This window comes from Vombatus ursinus, unplaced genomic scaffold, assembly GCF_900497805.2.
Source record: "Vombatus ursinus unplaced genomic scaffold, bare-nosed wombat genome assembly UNPS02014793.1, whole genome shotgun sequence".
NCBI classification, from domain to species: domain Eukaryota; kingdom Metazoa; phylum Chordata; class Mammalia; order Diprotodontia; family Vombatidae; genus Vombatus; species Vombatus ursinus.
In genome coordinates, this window is record NW_020954571.1 from 15,359,121 (window position 1) to 15,384,676 (window position 25,556).

A 25,556-nucleotide genomic window follows, 5' to 3' on the forward strand; every position below is an offset into this window, starting at 1 on the left:
CCAGTCTCAGGACTTGGTGTTAATGTGCTGGACCCAGAATGAAGAGACCTAGCTAAAAATCCCACTTCTGACACTTATTGGCTTTATGATCATATGCAAATCACTTAGCTTCTCTGAACCTCAGTTTATTCATCTTTAAAATGTGAGAATTGCACTAGATGATCTCTAATGTCCCTTCCAGCTTTAAATCCTATTATCCTTCCTCCATCCCTAGCTACTCCAGGGAAGGACAGAGAAATAGAGTAGAACTCTGTAAATCTTAAAGTGCTTTAGAAATGTGAGCTAATATCACTACTAAACTGGAGTTTCATGAGGGCAAAAGCTGTGTCTTATCTAAATTTTTCATTTTCCCTCAATTCTATACACATGGTATAAGCTTAATAAATGATCATTGGATTAATCAGTAAATAGGCATTGTTATGGGCCACTGACTTCTTCAGTACCATGGACAAGAGCCAAATGTCCAGATTGTTTTTCTTGGACTGTCATAGACTTCACACTTGGTCAAGCATGTGGAGTCCCTAAGCAGCTGGTCTATCCTGTATTGATTGGTCATGAGGGAAAGATACTACTGACCACAGTGGTCAACTGACTTGGGTTTTCAGGGGACCCTTCATTGATTGGAACTGATTCTTGAGGATGAGAATGAAGATGAGAGGAGGTGTTTTTCAGTCTCCTAACTAGATCCCCAGAAAGGATAAAAGAAGAGTGATCAATCATAACTACAGAGGACTGACAGTGAATTGTGCCTCTCACCTCTCAGTAGAGAATTAGTGAACTATAGCTGTAGGAAAAGGCATATATTTTCAGACATGGCTAACATACTTGTTTTGCTGGACTTTATTTATTTGTCATGAGGGAGGGTTCCATGGGAGTGGAGGGAAGCAGGAAGTGATGTAAAAAATAACATCAATAAAAAAATTTTTTTAAAGAAAAAAAGTTATTACAAATATGAACTTGCCTATGGACTAGATCCCCAGGTTTATTTGGTGCTTGAGTCTGCAGAGGCAGTTGATAGATTGACTATGGAAGATTTTCATTACTAGCATAAGAATTCCCAGGCATCTCCTACCCTGAAGGGACTCCCTTAACTCTGTTGCAGTCATCTCTACCCTGAAAGGTGGGGTATGGATCACAAGCGGACATTGCCTTCCCCTATGATCCATGAGGAACAAGCTGGAGGTGTTTGAGCAGAGACTGTATGACCACTTGTTGAGAATAATGTAGATAGAATTCCTGCTTCAGGTAGAGGTTGGACTAGATAATTCCAGAGGTCCTTTCCATCTCTGATACTTATGATTCTGAGCTCTTCTAATTCTGGGGACAATATCCTACCTTGATCCAACCACAAGTTGTATCTTAGAAGCAGAAGGGAGGCTGAGGCCAGGAACCTGGGATGGGCACCAGAAAGTCACTAAAGGGAACATTCAAGAAGAACTATAGGAGTGACCATGATTCTGGACACACAGCCACCTCCAGAGCACCATCTTCTGGCCAGAAGAACCACCTTTTCCTCCAGACAGAGAACTTAGCTCTATACTATTTAGAACCCCTGTCTGTCACAACACAAAGGTAGCCTAATTATGAAAATTTAGCCTCATGATAAACACTCCTCACTTCTCTCAGGAAGAGGCCAATTCAGAGCTCAGATCTGGACCTCTGAAGCCCAGTGCCCCTGAAAATTGGATGTTGGAAAGCATTATTTGGTTATTTCATGATTCTCTAGGCCATATCTGCAGTCATGTTCTCAAACCAATCCAGGGTTTCATGTGGTGAGAGCTGGGAGACTTTAGCTTGAGGATGGGAAAAAAAACCTCTTCTGTCCCAAGAGACCCCAATACTTCTGATTTGTCTGCCCACACCTATTTCCACTTGAGTCCAATACTTGGATGCCTAGGAAAGCTTATCCACCCTGGATATCAAATTCCCGTCTCCAGAGAGTTATCTATAGACCAGAGGTTTGGGCAGGGACAGCTTTCTGGACTGTGGAACTCCTCAGTAAACACATATACACCCTTTGCCCCAGCTCTATCATGTTCCCCTACTCAATTCACAGAATGTTAACAATTGAAGGAAACTTAGAACAAACACACACACACACACACACACACACACACACACACACAGAATGTCAGAGCTGGAAGACCTTAGAATATAGAATATCAAATTTTGATGGGACTTTAGTAATAACCTGGTCCAACTTCACCACCTTGCAGGTGAAAAAAACAGTGTTCCCACCTTGATGTTATCAAAGAAATGTTTAGCTCAAGGCAAATTAATACCATCTCTGCTTTCAGGAAGTCAGAGATTATTGGTTGCTTAAACATGCCAGGTTGGGATGGAGGAAGAGCCTTCCAGGCCTTCCAACCCCAAAGCCCCAGAAGGGACTATATTCCTCTCACTTTGGATCTTATTTCACCTCTCAGCCTCCATACCCTGCCACCCTCATTCCCACCCTGGTCTCCACAACAAAGATGCCTTTAGGCCCACTGATAACCTCCTCCAACATCTTCCCCCTAAGCCCTAGGTTGTAAATGATGAGTCCAGCAGAGTCCCCCGCCCCCTCACTGCAGAGCAAGTCAACCACCACCACTATCTCCGTGGCAACCAGTGGCTTAATTAACAGGCTGCAGCTCCATCTCCATGACAACAGGACCCCAACAGCCACAGAGTCCCTAAGATTTGGTCTTGTCCCCTCTCCCCTATTCCCATACTGAGACCCAGGTCTGGGGTTTGAGAGGCATGAGCCTCCACCCTCAACCTCAGACTCCTAGGACTCAGATGCTCTGGTTCATTGAGAAGGAGGAAGGGGGGGGAGCCTGTTGCCATGGTAACAGTGGCCTTCTTCATAACCAGTTTGTTGCCATGGAGATTTCCAGGCAGCTCACCTTGTATGTGAGGTGTTACTGAATGGCCTGACCATTCTTGGATCCTATGCACTGGGATGGGAGTTGGGTGTGTATGGAGTGGAGTTTTGAGGATAGGCCATCTGTTCAGGTACACTTCTACTTTCTGTATTGATAATATTCTCCTCATGGCACAGATAGGGAAACTGAGGTGAGGGTAACTCATTGGTTTCCTTTTTGCCACATCAGTGTCATTCTCTCCTTGAAGAAATAGAAACAGAGTAGGTAGGCAAGAATAGAATTTGCTCATTCATTGCCTATTCCCATCATTCTTGCCATGGTACAGGTGGAGAAGAGAAGTAGCATGGCTTAGAAATAACCTTCCTTGGAATCAAGAAGATCTGTACTCAACTTCTTCCTTGGACATATATTGACTGTGTAACCCTCAGCAAGTCACTTAACCTTTCAATGCCCATTGCAAAGCAGGTATATATCTGCATTGGTAGATACTGGGAGTTCCTTATGCTGGTGAAGGATAAGTCCAGTCCAAAATAAAATACATGAGGAAAACAAGCCATAAAGAACTTCATTGGTTCAAAGGAAATTGTCAATAATAGAATTGAGGATTGGGGTATACCCTAAGGCTCATATACCACTCCCCACCAAACTCTCATGTGGATGGTACAGGTTTCCCCTTAGAATCCAAGTTATGTTTATGGCAGAAGTCTGCAGTCTGCAAGAATAACCCTTATCCCAGCATGGAAGTCAATGCTAAGGTTGACCATGAAACCCTCTCCAAAAGAGTACCCACTTCCTCTTCCTTCCATGCATACTTTAACTTCACTCCCCCAAGGGACCCACTCCTCCCCAAATGGAGAAGAATAGAGCGAGCTTCCTTTCACTTGTAGTAGGAGTGGAACAGAAACAACTGGAGCAAAGAGTCAGGCAGATGTTACATCCCTTCAAGCAATCACCTCTACACTTCCCATGTAAGTAGCCTATAGAAAGCTGGATGGTTGAGGGGCAGCTAGGTGGCACGGTGGATAGAGCACTGGCCCTGAAGTCAGGATGATCTGAGTTCAAATCCAGCCTCAGACCAAACACTTGACACTTACTAGCTGTGTGACCCTGGGCAAGTCACTTAACCCCAACTGCCTAAGCAAAAAAAAAAAAAAGAAAAAGAAAGTTGGATGGTTGAACCTGCTTCCAGTTTTGGGGGGGATTAAATGGTTGCCTGATTCACCTTGTAAAGTGAATCTTTAAATATGAGACATGACCACAGGCAGAGACACAATAGGTACACACATAAACATAAATACATACACACAAGTATTGACTCACCATCCCTGAGAGCTAGGGTTTCCTTGCTCAATCAGATTTCATTTGTCCTCCTGGGGCCCACAGTCAGGGAATGGGGTGAGAGCTATGCATGTAGTAGTAGTGGGGGTGACGTTCTAAGACTTAATGGGACATCAAAAATACCCCTTTCATCCCTAAGTTTGGGATGAAAATACTACCCCACCCTCCTAACACACATAAACCTGCAGACATGGACACTCATACCATACCATCCCCACCTCCAGGAATTCACCACGATTCGATACACAGACTACAGAAAACACACAGAGAGATAAATTTGTACACACAGGCCACACAAGCTATTCCACACATAAAAGGACAGAATAGCCACATCTCCTACATGTACAAGGATGTGCTTAGGGAAACCTTCCCAAACACACTATTGCATACACAATTTATATGGCTCCAGAGCACAAACATTTGTATTCTTATACCTCCCTCCCCGCCAATTATACACAGGTCACACACACATACACAAATGGGCCAGCCTTTGAGCAAGACCAGTCAGAATAGGTCTGAGATTAATATGTTTCCATACATCTGCAGTCCTATCCCTGCCTCCTATATACACATGCAAAAGCATACGTGAACAACAAGCTTACACACCATTCCACATACACACTATGGTTTACATATATATTTGCAAGGTACTCACAGAGTGAGTTAAATTTCCAGAGGGAAGGGGCACTAGGACAAGAAAGAGGAGGGAATGTTTGCTTGTAACATTGCTATAGCACAGAAAGACTGGGCTTAGCCTCAGGTATATAAGACCAGCAATTCAGTCCAATGAGGAGAAAGAAGAAATGAAGATGAGGATTAAGATGCAGAGGGTGAGGAGAAAACTAGGACAAAACCAGAGGATGAAAAGGGGACTGACCCACCCCAGATAAAAGGTGGACAGAGACATGCTGAGTAACAAGTGAGGCATTGGGAGGGCATGGTAGAGTAATGCCCTTTTGGACTCCCAATTAGAGCGACAAAAGAAGGATGTGTATGGGAGCCTTTGTGAAGATCACATCCAGAGATAGGTGGCCCTGTACTTCACCAGCAGCCCCTAGTAGCCAGGGGAAGATGCCTTCTCTAGGGAGTGTACTGGGCAGTAAGGGTCCAACTACCCCCTAGCCTGTCACAGTCTCAGAGATGGTCAAAACTGGAAGGGATCTTAGACACCATTGTGTATGTTTTGCAGGTGGGTGAACTGAGGCCCAGAGAAGAAAAGGATTTGTCCCCAGTCATACAACCAAGCCAGTTAGTCAGACAGAAGTGGGAGGCAGGGAAAGGGAGAGGAATATGGCAGGTAAGGAATATCATGCAAGAAGAGGAACTGAGTAGGAAAAGCAGTTCCTTGTTAGCAACCATATTGAGGTCTGCCTCTTCCTCCCCGCACTGGTTCCTCAATACCCTGGAACTTCTGAGGCCTGTGAAAACATTTCCCTTCCCTTTCAGTTCCTCTAATTTCCCCAGTCCTCTCCTACACCATGAGCCTTACAATTCTGAATTTAGAAATCCCGAACCCGAGAGACATTCCTCCTCTCCCAATGGGACTGAGGCACAGGACGATTTGCAGAGCAAAGACCAGGAGAGAAAACAGGAATCCTAAGGCCCAATCCAGTGCCAGGTTCCTTCTGGCTCTCGAGGACAGCTGAATGGCGGGAGAGAAGGGCAGGGGTTCCGCCTGGGTACCTCAACTGCTTTGATGGGGTCAGGCCTCTCTGTGGCTCCAAAAACCAAGAGTTTCTTCCTCTCTCCTGGAATACTAATTTTCTTTCTAGAGGCCCCAACCCATCCTAGGCCCAGACTCTCGTCCCATCCTAAACCCCAGCTAATCCCCACCCCTCCCCTACTCAAATCCTCCCCTTTTAGACTCCACCTCCTCTCGGTCAAATCCACCCTATCTATCCCCTCTTGGCCACTACTAGGTACCAATCTCCCAGAGGACCCCGCCCTTTCTAAAGGCCCTGCCCACCTCAGGTTAGCCCCGCCCCTTCTTCACAAGGCCATTCATCAGGTTAGTCCCCACTCCTTGGCTCTGGCCCCGCCCTTTCTCCCCTGGCCAGCTCAGCCCCGCCTCCTTTCCTTTAGATCCCTGGCAGCTACCTTCCGAGCCTCGGCTACCTTTGGCGTCTTCTCCCCGGCAACCATGCGGGTCGGGGTCCAAGTGGGAACCCGGGCTGGAAGGCCCCTGGTGTCCCATAGGGGACAGAGAGGTGACAGTGAACCTCCGGCTCATGGTGCGTGTGGGGTGGGGGTTCGGGATGGGGGGTGTCCAGGTACTGGGTGCTCAGGTTTGGGCCGAGATCTCTTAAGTAGCTGCAGCCCGGTCTCCTAGAGGGAGAGTGAGCTTCTCTCCCCCCTCCCCCCCCCCGCCCGTCTACTGCTACTCGCTTCGCAGGGTCCTAGCGCCCTCTACGCCCTTGTTTGGCTTCTCCGCGAAGACAGCCCCCTGAATAGAAAGAGGTGCGGGTGTATTTGACAAGGAGGTTAGGGGGGAATAGGTGGGGTTGACTCTTTAGCCCAGCCCTGTACTCGCTCCTCCTTCTTGTCAGGCTCCTCTTTTCAGTCAAAGGGAGTCTTCTTGCTGTCCCGTTAAGTCTTAAAACACCTCCCCCCACCACTACTACACACAGACCCCTCTCCCTCAGCCTTCTTCCTGATCTTGGGCCCCAAGAGGACAAACGAAATCCGATTGAGCAAGGCTTCGAAAATCCGAGTTTATTAGAAACCTTCCTGACCGCGAGGAAGGAACGGGCCCTGCCCTGCCCTGCCTCCCGCTGCGGGCCGGCCCGCACCTTCCTCTCCTTTCAGATCTAAACCATTTGCACAGCAACAGTTCGTCCTCTCCTTCTCAGCTCCATATCTATCATTCTGGCAGCGCCCAGGGGAGCTGAGAGGTTACTCCTCTGGGCAGTGCAGGAGGTCGTAGGTCACGTAGCCCACCTGGTCCACCTTGTTCACCTGGTCATGAGGGCTCACGCGCCAGAAGAAGTGGTCCTGGCAGAAGTACACCTTTCCTAGGGATGGAAGTGGGGAGGGGATTGTGAAGATAGTGTATTAGATCTGGAAAGGGATCTCAGAAATCACCTATTCTAATCTGCCCTCCCGGTGAGGGAATGTCCTAGACAGTCGGAACTTTCACCCATTGGGACGAATCCCCTCAATTCCATTCTTGACAAGGGTCATATAGGCTCTATTTGAATATCTCCGATGGTGAGGAGCTCACTACTAAAAAAAATAATAATAATAATAAAAAAAAGGCAGCCAGAAAATTTTGGAAGTGCTTCCTTTTTATTGAGCTGAAATTTGCCTTCCTGTAAATTCCCTTTCCTTGACTAAGTCTAAGACTTTTTTCTTATGATAACTCTTTTTTATGATAACTCTTCAGATATTCAACAGCCATCGTTTCCCTAAATCTTTTCTGCAGGATAAACATCCCCCAGTTTCTTCAACCAATCCTTCTATGACATGAATTCCCATCCTGGTCACTCTCCTCTGGAAAGGGTACAATTTCTCAATGTTCTTCCTAAAATGAGGCTTCCAGAATTCCTGATGGCATTTGACCACAGCAGAGAACAATGGAACAGTCAACTCCTTGATTCTGGACATTAGACTTTGAATCATGGAGACTGAGATTTGGTTAGCCACCACATGATGGAAATGACTCATATGGAGCTTGTGACCAACTAAACCCCACCTTTATTACTGACTGTTGGCTGGCCACATTCTCCCCCAATATAGTTGTACTAATGATTTTTAGACTCTAAGTGAAGAACTTTATATTTATCCTCAATAAAGTTAATCTTATTAGATTAAGCCCAATAGTCCTAGTCTGTATATTTTTTCTTGTATTGTTATTCTCCTATCCAATACATTAACTTCTCTTTCCAATTTTTGTATCATCTCCAAATTTGATAAGCATTTCCCTGATCAATGGTTAAAATTAGGTTGGTCTAATAGAGCTTGTTCTTAGTGAACCTTGATTGGTTCCTGTTGATTACTGCTTTTATTTGCTCTAAATTGCTTACAAACTATTTCTTTATAATGCCTTCTAGAAAAGAAGTTCTTCACTTTCTTTATGTCATGCCCCCCTTTGGCAGTCTGGTGAAGTCTATGGATCACTTCTCAGAATAGTGTTTTTAAGTTAATAAAATAAAATGCATAGGATTAGAAAGGACAATAATTCTATTGGAATAAAGATGTATTTTTCCCATCTAAACTCATGACCCCCTGAATTCTATCTACAGACCACTTGGAGTCTGTTGGACCCAAGGTTAAAAACCCCTGTTCTAGAAGGTTTTCAATAATTACAAAACGATTGATCTGTACTTTATTTTTATTTTATCACCCTCAACTATAAATACTCCCAGGCCAATTCCACCCTCTCCCTTCCTGGTTGACAGATCCTGTTTGACCTCGAGGGTCATGGGGAAGGGGGGCAGGAAACATAGAGATAGGCACAGAGTAATAGGTCATAAAACAGGGATGACCTCAGACCTACATTCCTTACCTTGATACAGGAAAACATCATGAGTGTTCTCTGGTACTCCAGGGAACATGCTCTCCACAGGGCAAGGTTCACTTCCGTCTACCTTTTGCTTCTTCACATCCAACCTTGAAAGAAAGTATTGGATGTCTGTTCCATCTTACCCTAAGCATTCTGCCCACCCCCCAATCACCTTATTCTGCTCAGGCCCTCTCTCACCTCCAAAACTGATTCTGGCTGAACAGTAGCACCTTGCCCCCATTATGTTGAATGGCACCTGTTATCCTGGGCACTTTGGGATCCAGACCCAGTTTCTGCAGTCGACGGGGGCCCAGAACTGACTGACCTGTGTATATCCACACCTTTTGGCCTGCAGAAAGTAAAAAAAGAGACTAGGGACCCACATTCAAGAGAAATTTTGGAAGGGTAGGATGATATAATAGAAAGAGTGTGGGATTTGGAATCAAGAGACGTGGATTTGAATCTCTGCTCTGACATTTATTTGGCTATGTGATCATAAGAAAATCATATAACCTCTCTGGGCTTCAGTTTCCTTAACTGTAAAATGAAGATGGGGGGGCAAGAGTCACACTTGCCTACTTCACAAGACTATAATGAAGAAAACATGTTATAAACCTTGAAGTGCTATAGAAATGAGTTATTTATTATTGTTGGACGTAAAAGGAATTCTGTTGCAAAGGTACTCTGTACCTTTGTACTCTCCACTTACAGGGAAAAGGAAAGGCAGTGAGGTATAGTGGAAGGAGCACTGAACTGGGAGTCAATTCTTATTCTAACCCTATTTGCTACTCCAGTGTAACCCTGGGAAAATCACATAATCTGTAAAATGAAAGGTTTGAACTAGATGGTCTCTAGAGTTCCTTCCATCTCCATAGGTTATGAACCTGTGTTTTATCTGGGTTACAGAGCCATTATGCTGATCCATTCTCTAGACAGAATTCTATAAATCATAAGCGCACTCATATCCTTTAAAGACCTGTCTGATGTGGGGAGCTCCAGGAGGATTGTTGTGGGAGGAGCTCCTTACGCCTTTACCTGAGAAGAAGAAGAGTTTCTTAGTCAGTGGATCTTCAAAAGCGGTGTCTAGTTTCTGGGGCAATTCAGACCAGGTGTTGGCGATGAAGAAGGGGCCTTGAGCCCGCCGCCCCTTGGAGCCCTGCTGGATTCTCCAGTACCGCCTGAGGAACAAAGGAAGACAGCAGGGGGCGCTCAGCCACAGCTCAGGCTGTCCCCTCCCAGAACTGTATCCAAGTCCTTCTCAGTGGTCCAGGGCCCAGAGCTCACCCGTTTTTAAAGACGTGAAGCTGGCCCTGGATCTCAGCGATGGCATCGAATATCTGGACGCCACAAACATCATCAGAGGGGTCTAAGGGCCCAGTGGGGCCAGCAGTGGGGGGTGCCGAGGGGAGAGAGGTAGGAGGGCCAGTGGGTCTGACAGCGGGGGGCAGAGTGGGGCAAGCATTGGACTGAGTGGTGGAATCCGGCTCTACAGGAGCAGAGGTCGGAGGTTTGGGTTCCGGCTCAGTCCTAGAACCTAAAGATGAGAGCATAAGAACGGAATAAGATTTTTTTTCTTTTTATCTCCCTGTCCCAAATCCCCATTACCGAACTTCACAGTGCCTCTCCTATCACCACCTCTCAGCATATAGATGTTGGAATCAGGATGCTCTCTCACCATTTGGATGTTAGTTTCCTGCCCCCTCTCACCGCCTAACCATACCACCGTCCTCACCATACAGATACTGGATTCCCTTCACATCATCCGAATGCAACGGGGGTCCTTCGGTAAAACTGTACATTGGAAACATCAGTGCTTCCCGTACAGATGAGTGGTCCAAGCCCAGTGCGTGCCCAAACTCGTGTGCCGCCACAAGGAATAAGCTGTACCCTGAAGGAGGAACGGGGAATGAAGAAGGAGTCCAGATTCTCACTCCCTGTTCCCTCCCCGTACTATCCTCACCGCATCCCTTCCCAGACTCTGACATCTCTCTCACACCCACCCTTCTTGCTATGCTGTCTCAGCTCGAGTTCTTCCCATTAGACGCTTATCCTACCCATCTTACCTCGATCCTGACAGAACCCCCACTTGCGGTCACGGTCAAAGTCATCAGTGGTCGCACACCAGAGGTGGCCGTCAGTGCGGCCTTCACTGGTACAGGTGGAGTATTCTCGATTCAGGAAAGTGAAGGGAAAGACGCAGGGTTCTCCTTGGGAGTTGCCTCCGGTTACCGCAGTATCTGTAGAAGAAATCGAATCCAGCAGTGAGGGCAAGAAGGGTGAGGAGGATGGCATTCTCCTCCAGGAAGAGAAAGTGGGGATAGGTTCGCTGGAAGTCAGAATCAGTACCTCGGTTGGGGCAGAAGCCATAAAGCTTGTCCTGATCATAATTGGCTGTGGTGGCGCACCAGCGGTAGCCGTCAGAGCGTCCGTCAGTGGTGCAGGCTGTGTAGGAACGACCCTCGAAGGTGAAGGGGAACACACAGGGATCTCCGTTGGCGTTACCATTCAGGGTGTAGAGCACTAGGGTAAAGAGGTGGTACTGAGATTAGGTTCACCCTCCCTTTCCTTCACTAACTAGAATTCTATATCTGAGAGACCTGAGGAGGCGAAGGTAGGGGCCGCTGCCTCCCCTCTCTTCTCACTCCTCCCTTGCTTGCTTTCCACCCCCGTCCCCAATGCATCTAGGCCCGCAGCTCACATTCGCTGGGGCAGAAACCGTAGAGCTTGTCAGTGTCGTAGTTAGCTGTAGTGCTGCACCAGGGCAGCCCGTCAGTGCGGCCTTCGGCGGTACAGGAAGAGTAGGAGCGGCCCTCGAAGATAAACGGAAAGTGGCAGGGTGCCCCCTTTGCATTCCCTAACCGCGTTTGGACCACTGTGGGAAGAGAGGGGAAGTAGACAGTTAGGTCGCACTGGGTCTCCCCAAGGGGAAAGCCTTGCCTGAGAGAGGAAGAGATGCAAAATTCAGTGGGGATGGATGGGGGGGGGGGATCGCGGGGAGCGGGGAGAGGAGGGGTGGTGATAAGAAGTCTCACCGGCGCCTTTGCCCAGGGTCCAGAACTCATCGTCGTCAAAATGGGCATCTCCCTGGATTCCTGGGCCTGGGGGGAAAGCGTGAGCCAAGAGCCCATGTTTTCCGTCGAAAGGGTATCCATCACCATGTTCTGGCAAAGGAAAAGAGAAGAGAAAGGGGCCGGGTCAATCTAAGGCTGCAAGAAGGGAGCTACTGGGGCCTTTTCCTCGCACCCTACGCTCCACCACAGCACTCCCAATCCGCTCGGTTTGCTGTCCCCTCACCTTCGACCCCAAACTGGATAAGGATGTCTGCGTCCCCACTGCTGAGACGGGTGAAGGTGAGTGGAGTCACGCTACTCCATAGAGCGAAGGCTCGGTCGAAAGCATCATCCGTCACCTCAGGAGGCAGGTCTGGGGAGTAATTCTGGACTCTGCAGGGAGGTGAGAGAATCAGAGCGCATACACACACATACCTGAAAGAAACCTTAGAGATCATCTTGTCCACTACTACTCCTATTTTCCTGTTTTCAAATGAAGAAACTGAAGTTAAAGAGGGAAGTGTCTAAAGTCACATAACGAGTTAGTGCCAGAGCTAGGACTGGAACCCAGGTCTCCTAATTTCTCGGTCTTGTGCTCTTTCCATCACACCAGATTGTCTCTCTGGCCCCCAGGAGTTCCTGCAATAGGAATGCTTCCTCACTCCCCATCCCCTGATTCCTCTTCCTGCTAACCGATAGGTGATGTTCTGGTGTTTCCACTTGAGCTCGCCCTCGAAGGTTTGGAATTGGCCCACGTCAGGTACTCCGCAGCGCGGGGCGTGCATTGCTGCTATGGTGGCGCTGTCCAGCTCTCCTGTCACTGGCAGGGCCAGCTGACGCTGGAGTTTCCTTAGCGCATGCTTCATAGAAGAGTGGTCTCTGTGCAGCAACCCTGCCGGGATGTAGCCATAACGATTCAGGTATTCCTGGTGGGAAACGATTGATAGTTGAGCACCCTAGTCCTCTCCCATCCTCACTGGCCCCTTCAGCCAGACAGTCGGGCCCAACTCCTGACCTTTCCAATCCCTGTGCCCAACCCTGGGCACATCCTCCCGAATGCTAGTTACCCCTCATACATTCCAACATCTATCTTCTGGCGCATACCACACTCCCTGTTTAGGCCCTAGTTCACTCCCTAGTATCCTGGGCACCCCCCTAACCTGTCTCCTGCCCATTCTCTTCATCTCCTTTTCTCCTTTCCCATCTTTCAAGCCCCTTAGTCGGGTCAGTTGCCCACCTCAGCGAATTGCTGGTTAGTAAGATTGTTCATTTTCTCGCCGGGGAACTGGATCAGTACAGGCCCAGCAGAGGGGCGCCCTTGGGGTGCCCCCGAGCAGCAGCCTAGCATGAAGAGCATCAGCTCGAGGAAAGGCCAAAGCAGAGGCATGGTGAGCTCTGTGGCAGACTGGGGCCCAAAGATACAGAAGGGGCTTTATAGAACAGTGGATGACTCAGGGGGCAGGCAGAAAGGAAGGAGGGGCAGGAACCCCGCCCCTCTTACCCTCCCCTTCAGGTCTGCCAATACTGTGACTCAGGAGATTCAGAAGTCTGTGTCTGTCTGAGGGGCTTCTCTTTGACTGAGACTCACATCCCCCCTCTTTGTCTGGCTCCAGCCCCCATAACCATGCCCCTCCTCTCCTTACCACCCTCTTTTAACAACTGAGCTTGATTTGTCGAGTCAGGACCCCAGATGCAGGAAACCACAGCCAAGCTGAAGGGGTTTGGGCACAGGAGAATAGGTTGAGGTTTTCCAAGTTGCAGCATCTGTGGGAACAGGATAGAGAGAATGAAACCAGTGGGTCAATCTAAGGGAGTTCAACATGTCTTAGGATCTCCTGGAGGTATCCTCTATTTGAGAGAGGCAGATTGGTGGAGTGGAAAATGTCCTGTATTTAGAGTTAAAAACATCTGGGTTAGAATCCTTCTCTGCTATTTACTACCTGAGTGAAATGAACAAGTTAATTCCCCTGATTAGTCTTCAGTTTCCTATTTGCTAAACCTACCTCGATCACTACTATTCACAGTTCTTGTGCTTCATCAAGTGAGATAATAGATGTGAAATTACAATTACAATGTTATACCCATTTGAAATTATAAGCTCCATGAGGGCCAGGATGGTCTTTTGCCTCTTTTTGTATCCACAGATCTTAGTGCAATGCCGGTCTCATAGTAGGTGATTATTGAATATTTATTAAATTGAATTGAATTGATACTCTCTCCCTTGTCTACCTCTCACATATATCATATAACATATGCTTCCTCCTCCTGGAGCAATGGGGTACAATAAAAAGGGCCTTGAACTGAGATTCAGAAAGAAGATTAAAACTTGGGTGACTGCTATAATGATGGAATCCTGATAAAGCTGCCCCTAGCCCCAATATTCTAACTTCCTTGTGGTCATCACTGAACAACAGGCAAGTCCATATTTAATCATACAATCTGGCTTGAACAACACAACAGGCCCCCCAGACTCAATCATAGGCCTCAATGAATCCAGGCCCACTGCCCCTACCTAGCTACTGCCCCCCCAATATCCTAACTTCCTCATATATGCCTCACTGCCTCACCAGAACAACAGGTGTGTCTGTGAACACATATTTTCCACAGAAATAGTGGGTATGTCCATGTGATCGAGATCCCAGCCACTGCCTGTAGCTAGCCTCTGCCCCTAGACCCATTCCTCATATTTCCCACAGAAACAATAGGTATGTCCACACACTCAACCACAAACACATCCATCTAATCTCAGACAGGACCAATAGTCAGCCAATCAGAAATCAGCACCACCAGGATGCCCGAGCAGGATGCGGACCCTAAAACAATAAAAGAGACTTTTCCTAAGTAGACACCTGTGCAGTAATAGCAAAAGCTGTCCTTTATGTAAACTTATGATGTAGAGAGACTTACTATAATATCATTATCACACATGTAAGCCTCCCCCTCCACCTAATGAGTTTTTCTGTATGCATTGTGGGTAATCGAATACACAATTCCACTGAGGCTGGGACCCTTCCCCCATTACCTAATCCCTTAATAAACTCCTCCCACCTTTTTAATATTCACAATTTCTGTTGTGCAATCAACATAATTACACAATGAATTTGCCTGTGTTGTCTTACTAAGTTTCTGGTTCAGTCTATTGGAGTCGTCATTCCCAATAAATGCCTATATTTGAATTAGAAGCAATCTGACTCTAAATTCTTTGAGACAGTCCCACCACAACACACCATGAAACTGCAACAATGACACAAACTTGCAGGTTCACCTTAGACAAGTCATCCCTGGGCCTCAATTTCCCCTGTCAATAAAATGAAAGTCCCTTCCAACCCTATACAGGAGTAACTGTCTATTGGCTGCTCTCACCTTCCCACAGAGGGGGATTTTCTAACCTGGTTAGTGGAGCCAATTAGGGATTAGGTGGAGCCTGAGAAGGGAGGAGGTGGTGAAGGACTCCCTACACCAAATGTTTCTGTTCTAGGAAAATGCTTTAGGAGAAACATAAATGTGAGATATCACTAATAATAAACCTGCCTGGTAGGTAGTGCCAGGATTATTCCCATTTTACAGATTTGCAACTTTCTGCAAGAAAGCATATTTATTATCATTACTACTTGATGAAGGAGAAAATGGAGGTTCAGAGGACAGTGATTTCTTTGAGATCATCCAACTAATAAATGATAGAGTCAGGCCTCAATTCTCGGTTTTTTGACTCAAAGTCCTGTGTTCTTTCTATTATGCCAAGCTCTCCCTCTGAGCTTTAGTTTCCTCATGTGTAAAATAATGATAAGAGTCCTTGTGCTATCTACCTGAGAGGTATGAGATCATGGACATGAAAGTGCTTTATAAACTATGAAGTTCTTTATAAGTGTAAGATATCATTAAAAATGTAATTGTTCACACCATGATAGGTGTTTGTATGGGTAGCGTATATATTTATCCTGGACAGAGACTGAGGATGGATAGTGACCTGGGACCAGAATGGGATAAATTCATGCTCAACCTCTCCAGCACACACACCTCACCACTGACCTGTATTTCTCCTAGTGCTCATCCTCTATCCCGTACCCATGTGAAGATCAAGCTAGATTGCTTTCGGGGAAATTCTGAAATACTTTTATGACTCCAAGCTTCTCCCTGAATCAGTCTCATGTTTTAACATCCATATTCTATATATGAGTCTCCAAAGGATAAAAGTTATAGGTCACCCAAAAGGCAATGAAAAGACAAATAGTGGGGTTGAGTAGACTGCAGCATATTACCAACAAAGAAATGTAATGGAGAAGTGGTGTAAAGATTATTATTAGAGAAATGGATGACTGGACAAGGTGATGGGCCTGTCATAAAGTGATAACACATGGATATCTTTTATGCTCCATTAATATCCACTGTCAAGGTCCCCAGCATGTTGGGTGCACCCCTATAGTGAGGGAGGACATGGACAAAGATCACAGAGGATGAGAAGGCACAAATTGGTCACCTACATGGAAGTATCAAAGTTTTCATCCTGCATTTTCTCTCAATCGATCTTCCCAGGAATGAAATACATAACCATAAGGCCACTTCCTGGTTCCCCAGGCCTGTATCCCAAGCTGGGGTGGGGGAAGTGAGGCAGAATTTAGGAGAACCTGGGGAGAGTTCTGCTTTCAACACTGACAGGAAGTGGTTCTAGTTACCACATCCCACCCCCCTCTCCACTTCCTCCCACCCTGCTTCCGTTACCCAAACCCACACCAAAGAGTCTATCTGGTATCTTGGGTCAAGGCAAACAGGGAACAGGATACACCCATTAGTCCCACACTCCCCCCTCTCTCACCCCGGGGTTAAGGTCTTGGTTTGAGGCACCAGCTGAGCCAGGTCAGCGAACAGCCACCCTGGGGGCCTGGGACTGCATCAGAGCGGGTAGGGGAATGCCATGAATCCTTTGGCTTGGGGCCTCCTGGATCTGAACTGATTGGAGCCCTGGGATTCTGAGTCAGCATCCTCACCCCAGAGGTGGGATGACACAGCCTGCCAGGGTGTTATTAATAACTTTAACACCCTCCCCCCTCCCCCCCAAATACCCAATGCCCCAGTCACTAGGACAAGATCAGTTTCACGAGGTGGATTTCACATGGGGATCTCTTCCCCCTAGGGCATAGTGAAGAGCCCTATGCCTCCTTCACTAACTCTGGCATCAAGCTCTGGGGAAAGGCAGGGCAGCTGCCTCTTCGATGCCCCTGGGGCTTGGGCCAGGAAATAGAGGAGACACCTACGTCTGGGGAGAGTGTTAATAACAACTCTCATTTCTATAACACTTTAATATTTCTAAAGCTCTTCCCTGGGCAAGTAGGGAGTGTATTACTATCCCCATTTTACAGAAGAGGAAACAAAGAGAGGGGAAATAACCTGGTCAAGGTCACAGGACCAGTAAATATCAGAGTTAGAACTCAGATCCAGGGTGTTCTGACCCCAGAGCAAAGACTTCTTTGGAAATGACATCACACATCTCTCTGGCTTTAGGGGTGCTGGGCAGAGCCCTTGGAAAGAACTAGTATCAACAGGGCTGCTAGTCCATTACAAAAAAGATCCTCTGGTTTTTATATCGTTTGAATATCATTGGTGTCATGTGTATTGAACATCAGCCCGTGCCAAATCACTTTAATCTCCATTATCCTTCAGCACCTAGTCAGTCAGAATGCCCCAGAAGAGAAACTGAAGCCCGGGGCAAGGGCTGCCAGCGTCCACCCTGTCCTACCTAAGAACTAACCAACACTTTCTATATTTGGAAGGGAGAGAAGCGTCTCGAGTTCCTGGAAATTCTGGAACCAGGGGAATACGTTGATCCTTATTGTGGCATAATAGAAAGAGTGTTGGACCTTGAGTCAGAAGACGTCCGGGTTTGAATTCCAGGCCTGATACTGGCTGTATGATTATGAGCAAATCATTTAATTTCTTTGAGCTTGAGTTTTCTTATCTATTATAATTAAGATACCTATGGTGTCTACTTCATAGGATTATTATGAGGATCAAAGTCTAATGTATGTTAAATACTTCGCAAGTCTTAAAATCATACATATATTCATATGTTATGAATACATAAGCTATATATATACCATAATACATATGTGTGTATGTAAAATGTGAGTGCACATATACATATGTATATACATATGTGTGCGTGTATGTATATATACACATGTATACGCATATGAACCACACAGCCCGGGGTGGGGGACAGTTGGGTTCCACCCTATCCATTCCTTCCCTTCCTCCCCTTTTATCACTCCCCCCCAACATACACATTCATACTTTTAAATATTTGTTTTACCCCTAATCTAAGCCTGGCTCTGGGTTATATCGGGCAAAACAAAAGAAAGTCAAATTACTTAGTATCAGATTACTTAGTATTACTTGAAGCTTAGAATCTGACAAATGTGGGGGGATATCTTATCCAAACTCTTCACTTTTCAGACAGGGAAACTGAGGTTTACAGAGCATAAAGTCACATAACTAGGTCTCTTTCATCTATAGCATTCTAAAAGTTTATGAATCTCAATTCAACATTTATTAAACATCTACTGTGTATAAGGCATTATGCTCAGTACTGGGGGAGATAAAATGTTTGAATAAGATTTGGCCCCCACTTTCACAAAGCTTTCTGTCTAGTATGGAGATATACACAGAAAGCCATAATGCACAGTAATGATACGTGGTAAGCACGCAAAAGAGGTTTGAAGAAAGTGCTTTGTGAGGTCAATAGGGTAAGAAATAGGCAATGGTGCGCTGGTAAATGTTTAACAACCAACTCCCTAGAAAAAATGTTCACACTTTTAAGTGAAATGAACCTTATTAACATTTTCTCCATCACTTTCTTAAGTCTATACAATCAACAAAACAATAAATCAAGCTCTGATTTGTGGCATTTGCCAATTCTCCAATGTAAATGCTCACACTGAGAATTTAACAATCATCTCTTATGAACTGATTAGCTCCAGCGCAACCTTGGAAGTAGGGAAAGTTGGTCATTACTGACTAGAAAGTGAAATATCATAAAAGATGTCCTGGAAGAAGTGGCACATCACTTGGGATTTTAAGGATTTTATTCCCCTTCATGTAATCTATGGTATAGCTAAACTGGCCTTTGCACTGCTTTTTACACATGACATTCCATCTTTGGCAATCACCTTGCTCATTCATAGGCTGACCCCAATCCCTGGGGTCATTACCCCTTCACCTCCACCTCTTAGAATCCCAATCTTCCTTCAAAATTTCACTCAAATATTGCCTCGCACCTGAGACCTTTCCTGATCACCCCAGCTGCTGGGGCCCTCATATTGCCTTGTATCTACTTTATACTTATGTTGTATGTATTTTATATACAATTATATGAGCACATATTTTCTCTCCTGATAGAATGTTTTTCTCCTTGGGGTCAGTGGGTGTTTTATTTTTGTCTTTGCATCCCAAGTGCCTTGAACGTTTTTATACATTTTCATTGATTGAGGGAGAATACTTGAAGCGGGGAATGGTATAAACAAAGGCACAGAGGTGGGAAAGTCCATGGTCTTTGTGGGATCCAGAGAGGAAATACACACCTATTATCTATCTGGGGATGTTCTAAGTGATATGAGGTAACATGAAAGAAACTTCCTTTCAGCTACAATATTCTAAGAATCTATGAGTCTTTATCAAAAAGATAGGTTACTGTAGTTATGAAATAATTTATATAAAAGGAAAAGTCCTGAACTTAGATTGAGAAAGTACAGATTTAAGTCCTGGCTCCAGAACTAATGAGTGGTATCACAGGGATGTACTAGTAAATGTTTAACAACCAGCTCTGGGGGGGGGGGGATATGCACACAGGCTTTATTAACATTTTTCCTCCACTTTCTTAAGCCTAGGCAATCAATACAACCACAAATCAAGTCCTAATCTGTAACATTTGCCAATTTCTCTGGTGTAAATGCTCACATTGAAATTTGAACAATCAGCTCTTAGTAGCTGAGATGAGCAGGCTGCAGCACACCCTAGTTTCCTATGTGACCCTATAGAGGGAATTGTGGGAATTAAGTGAACCACACTGACTCTATTTTATGACTCCATTCAGGACCTAGCTCAGTTCCCTTTCTATTCAATTATGGATCTAATCCAATTTCTGTCTTGTAAAAAAAAATTTATTCAATCATGGGAATTGTGAGAAAATTTGATTGCATTGTTTGAACCTAGCTCTGCATGACTGGGAAGCTGGACCACCTCTCCCTGATGTTTAGAGACCCTTAACTCAGGACCTAGGTTCTGCTAACCAGAAACCTAGTCAGATGTGAAGGCTGATGCAAGGAATTTTCTTACAATTATACTTCTCAAACAACCTATGTGTCTTACCTGAAAGCTGGCCCTATACTGATCGACCAGTTATTATTTCCCTGTTCTTTGATTGAATAGATGCTTGGGATGAGGGAAACACCTCCTTTTCTGATTTCAGGGAATTGTGCCTGTTTACTCTACACCTCCCAACTCAGAAATCTTTCCTCCAATTAGAAATCAGATTACTAATTTTGTATCCTGGTTAATTGTTTTTGTTTAATTAATTGGTCTTATTTGATTAATTGTTTTTAATACATGAAAATCTGTCTCCCCCTGTGTTCAGGGTCTACTGCCCAGCTGAGGTGGCCTGGTCCTGATTCATTATGCAATTGGCATGCATTACTTACTATATCAACATGCTCAAGAGCTGGAATCTGTGTCTCCTCAGTTATTTCATCTCTCACCTGCCACATTGTACAAACTTCTCACAGGATCTCAGAGATAGAAGGAATCAGAAAGATCATCTAGTGCAAACCATAACTGATTGAATGTGTTCTCTATAACAACCCCAAGTTTTCATCCAGACTTCACCTGAACACCTCAATTGGAGGAAATCCACTACCTCTAAAAGTGGCCCATTCCAGTTATTGATGGCTCCTATTGTTAGGAAGTTTTCCCTCATATTGAGATGAAATCTACCTCTCTGTAATGTCTGTCCATTAAATCTCTTCCCTGCCCCACCCCCACATCAAGCAGACTTTAATCTTCCACATTAAAGTCCTTCAAGTATTTGAAGGCAGCTATCAAAGTAATCTCCAAAATAAACATCCCTTAGTTCTTTCAATTAACCTTCATACATCCTAATCATAAGACCCTTTCCCATTCAGGTTACCTTCTTCTGGTGAAAAGGCATAAATGAGTGGTGGACTATCCCCTGTGTGAGAGATGGCAAGTAGACCATTCTGATTATACTGTAGAGGCTGTGAATGGGAGTAACTTGGGTCTAGAAAAGTAGACTGAAGCCAGATTGTGAAGAGCCTCAGATGCCAAATAGAAGAATTTGTAATTTTATCCTTGAGGCAAAAGAAAGCCACTACAATGTCTTGAGTAGGGGAGTGACATAGTTGAAAACCTGGTTGCTGGAAGAATGGTGATACCCTCCACAAAAATAGAGAAGTTAGGAAGAGGGGTGGGTTTAGGTGAGAAAGATACTTTGCTCTGAACATCATTTCGCTCTTAATGCATTGTTACCTATTATGGCTGTTGTGCTACTCTGAAAGTTTGAATAAGTGAAATAACTGCCAGACACTATGCTAAACTCTGGTGGGGGAGGGTGCAAATATAAGCAAGAAAGACAGTCCCTGTCCTCAAGGAGCTTACAATCTAATGGAAGAATATAAGAAATAGAGAGAAGCTAGAAAGGGTGGGTTTATACCCAGGGAGCCTGGCTTAGAAATGGCTGGGAAGTGGCATCGTCGCCTCTTTCTGGACAAGATAAGGGGAAAGTTCACCTATGAGAGCCTCAGAACCCAGGGGCAGAGCTAGAGTGCCAGTGGAAGGGGAAGAGGGAAGAGACCAAAGTGTAGACAGGCTTAAAACTCCCTTATATGGTGCCCTCAGTGCCCAGAAACCCCCACGTTGTTTTTCACATTCATTGTTGTCTAGTCACATGTCATCTATCTTGTATTTCTGTGGTTTATTTTCTGAAGACAAGGGTAGAACCATAAATTCGTCCTTTTAAAATTTAATCTTATTCACTTTGGTCTAATATTCTCTGGGGAGATCTTTTTGGATCCTGATTCTGCTGTCCAGTATATTCACTATTGCATCCTGCTTTGAGTAAACTGCAGGTTTGATAAGCTGCCATGTAAGCTTTCATCCACATCATTGATCAAAATCTTGAATGGCACAAGTTCAAGCACAGATTTCAGAGGCACTTCACCAAAGACCACTTTACCTCTTGTGGACTCATTTTCTGTATCTGTAAAAAAGAAGGACAATAATCCTACCTGCCTCACTGGGTTATTTTTAGGAAAGTTTCTAGTAAACCTTAAAGTGCCATTAAAATATAATATTTTGGTTAAGATATTGGTATTAAATAGAAAATAAATAGAAGATATTTCCCTGAAAGAGCAAAAGTCAAGCCCAGAAAATAAATTATCTGTAGTACCACCTAGATATGAATTTTAGGGCTATCCACATATAAAGTTAAATGACAGCTGTTATTTAATTAATATCCAACAAACATTTATTAAGTGGATACTCTTTGCAATGCATGATTGTTGCTTGTCCTTTGTTTTTGGAAGATCAATGACATTGTGGAGTGATGTCTTGACTGGTGAATGAACTGGATTTAAGTGAAGCAGAGTTGCACAAAATCATCAGCCTCACTCTCTCTTCCAGAGTCATTGAAGTCTACTGGCAAGACAAAAGTCAAGACCACTGGCCATGGCCTGGGATGCAGTAGATGACTTTGCTGTCTTCAATGCTTGACCAAGCTCTAAGAGCTGCACAGTGCCTGCTTCAGCCACCTTCACGGCCATTTGATCAAGTTGTTCTCATCAACCTATTCTGCCAGGGGAAGTCTTCAGATGCTTGGGGTAGACATCACCCTAACTCACCAATGGGTTTGAGGCCTGTCAATTACCCTCAACCTGGTTTAGCCTGTCTGCCAAGATGGTTTTCCAGGGTATAGTCATTGCATGTGTTTCTTGGAGCCACAGGTGAGAGTTGAATGCCAGGTAGGCACCAAAGGTAAATGAGCAGCCCTGAAAAGGTCTGGTTTAGCCTCACCTGGTTTAGACCATCTGGCACTGATGGGACAGCTGAATTTTAGAAAAGACATGGTTTGTGTCCTTAAGCTTATGGTCCAGCAGAGGGTACCCAGATAAATGTAGTATGCATCTGAATATAAAATATGCATACAAGGAATACAAAGTATTATGAGATCAGATGAGAAAGGCACCACCCTCAACTGAAAAATCAGGGAAGGCTTCATATAGCTCCCTCTGCTTTGAATGAACCCCCTCTCCCCACCCCCACAATAACATGTCAAAAATCTTCCCCATCCTTTAAGATGCAGCTTCACTGTCACCTCCTTCTTTAATGCCTGCCTGTCAGATTGTATCTCTCCTGAGTCCTCTAAAACCCCCAAAAGGACATTGTATCTCTCAAAAGGTCTTTTTCAAATTCTGCCTTCTGATTAATCATATATTTCCTTGTCTTATCCCCTTTACTAGGTTGTAAGCTTCTTTTTTATTTTTATTTTTTTTAGGCAATTGGGCTTAATTAGGTGACTTGCCCCAGGTCACACAGCTAGTAAGTGTCAAGTGTTTGATCTGAGGTTGGATTTGAACTCAGGCCCTCTTGACTTCAGGGCCGGTGCCCCACCTAGCTGCCTCAGATTGTAAGCTTCTTGAAGGAATGATCTTTGTCTTACTTAACTATGTATCTTCTTTAATCTCCATCACAGAGCCCTATACCCTATAAGTGTTTGCCGAATGAATTCATGAGTGAATGAGTACAAAGAAGTACATCAGCTCCTTTCCTGAGAGCAGAGTTTGAAAAAGGTAATGAGAAAAAGCATGAAGAATACAGAATTCTATTGGTTGGGGAAAGAGTTTCCAAAAGGCTCAGAAAGGCTTAGGTGGTTCAGTGGATAGAATGCCAGATCTTGATTCAAGAAGACCAGAGTTCAAAGCTGGCCTTAGACACTTAATTGTGTGACCCTGGGCAAGTTACTGAACCTCTTTTTGCCTCAGTTTCCTCATCTGTAAAATGGAGATGATAATAATAATTGCCTCTCAGAACTGTTGTGATGATCAAATAAAACAGTAAATGTAAAGGACTTAGCATAGTACCTGGCACATAGTAGATGCTATATAAATGTTAGCTATAATTATTATTATTACGAAGAAGCTTAAACAATAAAGGATAAGATAAAGAAATGTAGACCAGATGATAATACAATTAGATGGCTTCAGAACTGATCATGTGGTAGAACTCAGAGTAGTTGATAATGGTCAATGCCAAGTGTCCAGTGGAGTATCCCAGGCATCTGACTTGATTCTATTCAGTTTAAATTTTTTTATCAATGAGTAGGATGAAGGCATAGATGGTAGGCTCATAAATATTTGTAGATGGCACAAGATTGGAGAGTAAGCTAATACTTTCGATGACAGGCTCCAGATCCAAAAAGATCTAGACCATTCACAATGCAGGACTGAATCTATAACATGAAATTGAATATGGAAAGTTTTACCTATAAGCACAAATAATCAGACTCGCAGGCACAAGATGGTAGAGGTGTAGTTAGATAGTAGCTATTCTGAAAAAGATCTGTGGGGTTTAGTGGACTACAAGCTCTGTAGGAGTCACATGAGGGTGATACATCAACCAAAAAAGCCACCGAGATCTTGGACTACATTAAGAATCCTAGTTTCCAGGAATCAGGGAGATGATAGCTCATTTGTACCCTGTCCTCATCAGGCATCACCTAAAATAGTTTGTTCAGCTCTAGGAACCACAGTTTAAAAACATATTAATAAGCTGGAGAGTGTCCAAAGGAGAGCAGTCAGGATGGTGAAAGTGCCTGATTCCGTAACATAGGAGGATCTGTTAAAGGAACTAGAAATGTTTAGTTTGGAGAAGAGAAGATTTAGAGGGAATGGGATAGCTATCTTCCAGGTTTGGAAAGTCTGTCATGTGGCAGAGGGATTATATTAGGCTTGTTCTGTTTGACCCCACAGGGTGGAACCAGGAACAAATAGGTAGAAGCTGCAAAGAGGCAAATTTAGGCTTGATGCCAGGAAAAAAAATTTCCTCACACTTAATTACAGCTGCTCAAAAGTGGAATGGACTGCTTGGAGAGGTGAGAGGTTGATTCCCTCCTCTTGGAGGTCTTCAAGCAGAGGCTGGATGACCTGTCATCAAGGGATTCCTTTCCTTAATGGGTGGGGCGAGAAGGCTTGTGACCTCCCTGGCATATAAGTTATGGGATTTTGTGAAAGACGAGGGTTGTCTGTGTCATACTTTTGCTGAGGTTCACCCCTGCAAAATATCCATCTTTGGGATAGAGGAAAGACCTTGAGTGCCTGCCCATGAGTGCCTCACCATCCTCTCATGGCCAAAGATAGACTCCATCTCACACTAAAGATCCTACTAAAGTGAAGAAGGTTAAGGGACCAAGCAGGGCATCAAGATTTGTATAATATGGCTATGATCTTCATAATCCAAATCTACAAATGCTATTTCATCTGAACTATTCAGCATTATACAGAATGAGACAGAGCCCTGAGCCAAGAGAAATAGATTCTAGGTCCAGGTCTGCCTCTATTCACTATATAAACCTTGGGCAATACAATCTTTATAATATAATGTAAATCAATATAACATAATAACCTTTATAATATAATATTTCTCCTACAGTACAGTAATATAATGGTATGTTACTATAATATATAATAGATAATGTATTACAATACAATGATATAATCTTTATAATATATTAATACAATA

The 25,556-nt window shown here is 44.6% G+C and overlaps 2 protein-coding genes across 3 annotated transcripts in view; both read right to left on the reverse strand.

Annotated features, from left to right (window-relative positions):
* SLC12A5 (solute carrier family 12 member 5) overlaps window positions 1-6,435 on the reverse strand; it is a 38,949-nt gene extending 32,514 nt beyond the window's left edge. The window contains exon 1 of one of the 2 annotated variants that reach the window (XM_027869768.1): window positions 6,321-6,435. In XM_027869768.1, the coding sequence (XP_027725569.1) occupies window positions 6,321-6,435 (115 nt within the window). Of the gene's footprint in view, window positions 1-6,302 lie in introns of both variants that reach the window. The other variant, XM_027869767.1, reaches the window with a different exon arrangement.
* A 467-nt stretch (window positions 6,436-6,902) lies between these two features.
* On the reverse strand, window positions 6,903-13,148 carry MMP9 (matrix metallopeptidase 9). Its single transcript, XM_027869770.1, has 13 exons — window positions 12,994-13,148; window positions 12,450-12,682; window positions 12,001-12,149; window positions 11,739-11,867; window positions 11,405-11,578; window positions 11,053-11,226; window positions 10,770-10,943; window positions 10,439-10,594; window positions 9,991-10,240; window positions 9,742-9,884; window positions 8,905-9,055; window positions 8,710-8,813; window positions 6,903-7,216 (listed from the first exon to the last, which is right to left on the reverse strand). The coding sequence occupies exons 1-13, from the start codon at window positions 13,141-13,143 to the stop codon at window positions 7,098-7,100; spliced, it is 2,106 nt and encodes a 701-aa protein (XP_027725571.1). The 5' UTR covers window positions 13,144-13,148; the 3' UTR covers window positions 6,903-7,097.
* Window positions 13,149-25,556: the final 12,408 nt, after the last annotated feature.